The sequence below is a fragment of the Trachurus trachurus genome, assembly GCF_905171665.1.
Source record: "Trachurus trachurus genome assembly, chromosome: 16".
In the NCBI taxonomy this organism is placed as follows: domain Eukaryota; kingdom Metazoa; phylum Chordata; class Actinopteri; order Carangiformes; family Carangidae; genus Trachurus; species Trachurus trachurus.
The window spans coordinates 31054480-31061330 of NC_139902.1; the positions used below are offsets into that span (position 1 = coordinate 31054480).

At 42.3% G+C, this 6851-nt stretch overlaps 1 protein-coding gene across 1 annotated transcript in view; it reads right to left on the reverse strand.

The window, feature by feature from the left end:
- Window positions 1-3325: 3325 nt before the first annotated feature.
- The window catches only part of LOC310999004 (NACHT, LRR and PYD domains-containing protein 3-like), a 62751-nt gene continuing 59225 nt past the window's right edge, over window positions 3326-6851 (reverse strand). Inside the window, exons 7-9 of the mRNA XM_083989290.1 lie at window positions 6177-6350; window positions 6004-6050; window positions 3326-4888 (exon numbers count right to left, since the gene is read on the reverse strand). Of these exons, the coding sequence (XP_083845416.1) occupies window positions 4356-4888; window positions 6004-6050; window positions 6177-6350 (754 nt within the window). The 3' untranslated portion in view covers window positions 3326-4355. The remainder of the gene's footprint in view (window positions 4889-6003; window positions 6051-6176; window positions 6351-6851) is intronic.

Sequence of the window (6851 nt, forward strand, 5' to 3'; positions counted from 1 at the left end):
TGCTGATGTCCCATAGTTGTCAATGGCCAGCGTTTTTGGGGGGAGTGTTGGGCCGAGAATATACACAAATGCCTCAGATCGGGTCTGGGCTACAACCACGGTCCAAACTGGGTCAGATTTTAATTTAATTGAGGCATCTATTCCATGTTTTTTGTTTTTCCCGGGTATCCTCCTCCTCCTTCTCTTTCCAGGCAAGATTTCTGACCATTAAGAGAACAGTTGGGTCACGTATGGCATTTGTTAACATCTTTGGAGCGCTAGGGACTGTGGACACTTAAGTAGTGGAGTGATTTTCGATCGGATCGTCTATCAGCGATCGAAGGGATGATCTGAAGATAGGGCCGATTTCCCATCCCTACACTTCAAGTCCTAGACAATCAAGTTGAGCTCACAATAAAGTGTCAGGAAGGAAAACACAATAAAATCTTTTGTGTTGTTGCAGTTTGGCGTGAGCAGCAGCGGGGGGATCTGTGAGCCCATCATCATACCCATGTGTCAGGGTCTGTCCTACAACGAGACCATCATGCCCAACCTCCTGGGACACAGGAGTCAGAGGGAGGCCGTGATGAAAATGTCCTTCCTGAACTCCATGGTGAAAACCGTGTGCTCCACAGACATACGCCTCTTCCTGTGCAGGGTGTACGCCCCCGAGTGTGCGGCGGGGGAAGTGCGGCGGCCCTGCAGGTCCTTCTGTGAGAAGGCCAAGGAGGGCTGCGAGAGCTTCATGTCCAGCTTCGGCGTTTCATGGCCACAAGAGTTGAACTGTCGCTCGTTCCCAGAGGAAGATTGTATATCAGTGAGTGATGCACATGTTTGATGACAAAATGAGAAATAAGAAGAGCTTGTTTTTGTTTTGTTGTCATCTGACATCCTCTCTTTTTCCTCTTCCTTTACAGGAGAAGAGCATGACCGAGGTATCTTATTTCATAACTTCTACGTTAAATCTTAAATCAGAAAGTTGCATCTGAACAATCACACTGTCAAAATGAAAGCTGTCATATTTTTCCATATGATTTAACTTTATCTGTTCCTGTTTCAGATGCTGAGTATTGAAAATGTTCTCGCTAAGCTGAACGCGGGCGGCCTCTCTGTTCACGGCAAATGTAAGTTTGGGTTTACAGCAGAGCGGTCTTATATATCATGCACTGTCTGAATGTTAAGTGTTTAGATTGGCAGTTAGCTAAACAGTCACTCCAATAAGGCTTCCTGGTTCAAGCCGTTTATTCGTCGCCTCCCAAAACTAATATACACAGAAAGAAAATGGTTTAACACTGCATTCAGTCATAAAACATGTTTAATCTAAAACTAAATCTAACTACTTCCAATACAGCTAGCATAACTGCTACAAGTAGGCTACAACAGAAAATACAAGACCCCGAGCTTAATGCTAACATACAGGCTAACGGAAATTAGCACAAAACAACAATAGCTATGTCCAAATTTGACACAGTGATACTTGATATGATCTTTGATAGATTTTTTTAAATCTTATTTGATTTTTTCTCTAAATCCAGCCCTGACTCTGAGGACGGCCCGACTCCTGCTGGTCCTCACGGATGTATCCTTTTACCCCTCATCAATTCAAAGCTTGTTTTTATACCAGTTTGTCTTCTCTTCGTTTGTATCTGTTAGTCTTATGCAAGTTGAATTGTCCTTTTATTTGGACACGTAAAAAGCAGAAAGAAAATTTCAGTCCAGTTCCGATCAAACCTTGATCTAGTACTATTTCTATTGAAGCCAAATCTCTGGCTGCATCAGGACGTTTTGAGCTGCACGTTGTCAGTTGATGTGAGTTCTTTAACAGCTCTCTTAGGCGGACCAAAGCGGAGACCTGGACGCTCTGGAGGTCTTCAAACTGGAGCACTACGTGGCCGTTGTCAGGAGGGAGTACGTGGAGAAGTACGAGAGGAGGAATCCACCGTCCGTCTCTCAAACCCAGCTGAAGAGGGCTCTGACCACCCACGGTAATATATTAAACATATTTTATAATGATCTCAGACAAACTATATCCAGAAGTTTCTAATGTTCTTGTTCTCTCAGACTTCGGTATAGATGATGACACCTTACAAATCGTGTGGCAAAAATACGGCTCCAGGAGTGGGATCGACTACGACGACTACGTGGCCTTGATAACAGAGCTTCAGATACTCAAAGGTTGGTGTCAGCAGCAGCAGAGGAAAAAGAAGTCCTCTACACTGTGTTTGGATGTTATTGTGTGTCACCTGTGATTCTGCATTGAGCTGAGGCTCCAAAGAAGATAATAAGAAATTTACCTGCAATATTTTTACAAGTGGGCTATGTGATTGAGAAAAATGACACTCCTTAAAGTTTTTGGCCTAAAATAGAGAAATTATTGTGCTGCAGGTGGTTTTATATCATAAAATATATTGGAAAATACTCATCAATCTACCTAAACAACCTCTATATAACTTTTGTTTTCCTATTTATGATTCACAACTGGTCCAAAATTAAGACAATTTGGTGCACGCCACTCACAGTATTCAAGGTTGAGTACACTCATCAATTAAAGCAGAAGTGAGTGGTCCGGTCGTTTTCGCTAATGCTGCGTTCCAGGCAGGATTTTGAAATCGTAAATTACAGCTTCAAGTCACAACTTATGACTTTGTAGCGTTCCAGGCAACCCACTCGTGTTTTTCCGACCTGTTTTACCGGTGAAAGTCACTATAACGGCCACTCGTAACTTCCGACCGGTGAACTCGTACCAGATCAAACTGGTACCACTTCACGGTCGGAAAAATACGAGTTTCCTTGAACGCACCATAACAGTCCTCGTCGCTACGTCACCACATTCACGGCGTTCCTTGGCTGCACACACAGCCCTGCATGCCGTTCTCTCTCCTCATTGGATAAAAACTGTAGGATACGATAAATGTTTTCTCTTCGGCTCAGAGCAGAGCAGAGTGACTGACAGACCCGTGTTTCAGTCCAAACACTCTATGTAAGTGATTGCTGTCTGAAGATATAACTATTTAAGACTTATATTAACACAAATATATCACTTACTTCTGCTTTAAGATCAATTGTGATTTCAAGGGAATGACCAATAGTAGCAGGTGTAGCACCAGAGTCAGTTTGTTATCACTGTGCAGCAAAAACTTCATTTTAAATATATTTTACACATTGTGTAAAAATCCAGTTCTCCATGTTCACATTATCAAAATATTTGCTTTTCCATCTCAGATCGTTTCAAGGCCCATCTGCTGAGTTTGCCGTGTGACTGCCAAGTGGCCAGCTTCTCTTTTAGACAGGTGAGTTGAAATGATCTGATTTATTTTTATGAGAGAAGCTTTAGACTTCCGGTAACTGTGATGTAAATGGTTTTTATTCACATGTTTGTCAAGTTACAGCAGTAAGAGTTCAAACAAACTCGGAAGAAAATGATTTTGTAGATATAGTATTAACCTTGGGTCTGTTTTCAGTGGTACAAAGTGTGAAAGAGATACACACAATCTGGAATAATTTTCTTCTTTTGAAAGTTTGAATACAAATTATTAATGGATGAAAAATCACATTGTTATATCATTAACAAAGTAACAGGTAGGCAGTATATGACTTATATTGGAAATAGATTATTGGATTATTAACTACGGTACTTACGGTAATTTTTTTTTTAACAAGTTGAAAACCAATTAAAAAGGTTTGGTATTTTCCACAATCCATTCAGTTACAATGCCAACATCTGCTGGCCAGTCTGTGGTATTACATATATAGGAAAGTAATGAAACTACAGTATCATACAACTGAATTATCCTCCATAATTAACTTAAGAATTGTTATATTCTAAAAATGACCACTTTAAAAATGTGTCTGTATGTAGTGCTTCATGTTAAGTGTGTTATTACAAGTTTTTTTCTCTCTCTTTGTCTTTTCAGTTCATGAAATCAGCCATAATCTAAGGATCCAGCAGGAGCTGAGTTCAATTATCTATTTTTTAAGAAGTTAGTGTTGTAACTGTTCAGTAGCTCAGAGCTGTACGGACAAATATTAATGTTCATGAATCCATTCATCATCTTCATTAACAAACCATTAGGACTTTCAATGGGATATTGAGTTGTTTCTTTTTCCTGCCTGAGGTTTTTGAAGTCTTCATTGTTCATGAATGTATTTTCAGCCATTTTGTGAAGTTTTTACATCTCACATTAAAACTGTTTGGCTGCAATGATCATGAAGCCTTTTCTGCATATTTCCAAATGAATATAGGTGAGAGGAGAATGGACCGACTGGTTGGAGGTGACAGAAAGGTTACTGTAGCTCTGATAACCACTCTTTATAACTGGGGTGAGGCGACAGTGTCTAACCCTGGTGAAGGTTTTTATCAATGAAAATAAGTGTCTTCATATCTCACACAAATACACTGAGGAGTTGAAGGGTTCTGTCTTAATCCTGAAAGCAGGGTAGACCGGCTCAGTGAACTTGGTGTGGTAAGTGTGGATATGGATCAGTTTGTTAGAGGAGATGGAGTAGAAAGACAGTGTGCCAGCATCCCAGTCGAGGTACACCCCAACTCTGCCAGAGTGGCGTTTACGGATGGATGATCTTTTGTTTCTGTGCAGGACAGAATAACCTTCATCAGAGCAGCTCAGACCCCAGGACTGATCGTTACGCCCAAGACAGCAGTCGTCACTCTCCCCTCTCCTACTGATCCCTTTGTACGTCACTCCTATGTAAACCTGTCCAACCCACTCAACTTCCCAGTAACAGCGACCAGTCAAACCATCTGTGCACAGCAGCTGTTCCCAGTAGTCAAATCTGTCTGGGTGATCAGGATACGGCTGCTTCTCCATCCCCATTGTCACTTTCCTGTTGTTGTCCGAGAGTATGAGTTTTTTGTTTGCTGTGTTTGGGTCCAGTGTGAGTTCACAGGCATCTGATGATGAGAACATATAATGGTATAGTGACTAGGGGTTGCACGACTTCAGGTTTTTAAAAGTCGACTCTAATGTTATGAAAGTCGAGTCGACGTCGACTAGTCGTTGATGACGTCATTCATATTTTTCCCATCATAAATCACAGGAGGAGGGAAATGCTTTGCAACAATCTGTGTTCACTGACAGAAGCTCATGCACAGAAATTAGTCCACAGAACAGCAGCTTTATAAACAACAAGCTGTAAATCAGTTTGTATTTTTGTAATATACACTCCTATACAAGTGCAAAAGATAATAGCCTACTCTCTGCTGTCCGTTAAACAATTATGGAGGAAAACGACACACAGGCCTCGTCACCATCACAGTCCTGCTCACTCACACTTTTTTCCTGGTTGGTTGTTGCTGTTGTTGGTTGTTGTTGTTGTTGTGCGCGACGTAAAGCTGTCGATATGAGCGGAGTTTTTTTTTTTTTTTAATTGCCGGCAGCCGGACACACTGCCCGCGGAAGCGCAGCGCCTCACAGGCGCGCAGCGCTTGGCGTCTCGCAGGCAGCAGTTTCTCCTGCTCTCTCTCTCCACGCCGGTCAAACATCGACCCGTCTGTAGGCTGCTCGGTTTTCCACACACAGATCTGTCTCTAGCGCTGTATGTATGGACGTGTGTCTTGTCTATAGACAGACAAGCAAACTTAATCATCATTTTATTTTATTTTGAAAATTGACCGGATTCTCTCGCCTTTTCTGTGCCCGACTTCCTGTCTGGTACGCACTCGTTCTATCCAGCTTGACGGCGCTCGTATTGTTTTCATTCAGCGCACTCAGCTGTTGTTTCAAGCCGCTACTCTTGGACTGTCACATGATCAGCGACTAGTCGACGTCAAGCTGAAAACGTCATTGTGGAGCAGTAAAGTCGACTAGTCGATTAGTCGACTAGTCTGTGCAACCCCTAATAGTGACTGTATATAGTGTATATACAATGAAAGTCATCAGTGAGGTATGCAATGGAAACATGTAGACTGTTGGCTTTCCATTAGCCAAGGCTGGCCACACATCATCCAAATAACTTCTCAAATAAAAAATTACATTACAAACTTCTTAAAAAGAAAAACACACTTACGCTTCCTCAGACCAGGTGTCATTGACTGAGAGTGACTATGGTCCAATCTGGTGCAAAAACAAAAACCAGTAACAGTAAATATATGTAAACATCCTGGTCAATCAAAACATATAGAACATAACACATAAATCTCCCACTGAGAGGAGGTAGCTGTAGAACCCATCTGTTCATACCTGAGTGTCTCCAATCTCCAGTCTGGGTCCTTCAGTCCAGCAGAGAGAGGTTTCACCCCAGAGTCTCCTGGATGGTTGTAGCTCAGGTCCAGTTCTCTCAGGTGGGAGGGGTTGGAGCTCAGAGCAGAGGCCAAGGAAGCACAGCCGTTCTCTGTTATTAGACAGCCTGACAGTCTACACACACACACACACACACACAAGCTTGTAAAGTCGTGTTTTGTAAAATTAGTACATTTGAAAGGAGTTCTAATGTATTAGTGTGACCGATGCGGTTGTTATAGGCATGCCTCAGGTGAGTCTTTAACGAGGATTGATGCAAACCGTTTCGCCAAGAGGTCAATGGCCACTGCACATTCGGGTTTGCACGTCTTTTTAATGGGAGAGTGAGTTTAACTTAAGTACCGCTAACTGCCACAAGTGGTCACTTCACTTCACTGGTCCCTGTGACTGTTACCCCCAATTCCAATCCGTTCCCTAAAGACTCAGGCCCTGAACCCTCACTGACTAAAGTGACATCAGCTCTAAGTGACAGAGTGTGAGAGTCTGTGAGGGTCCAGATGCTGTAAACATGAATGGAACAGCACTTACCCACTCTCACGACACGTTACCTTGACAACAAAATGTTTTTAACTCCGCCCTTGGACCGATAAATTTACTGTACTTTCAATACGCACA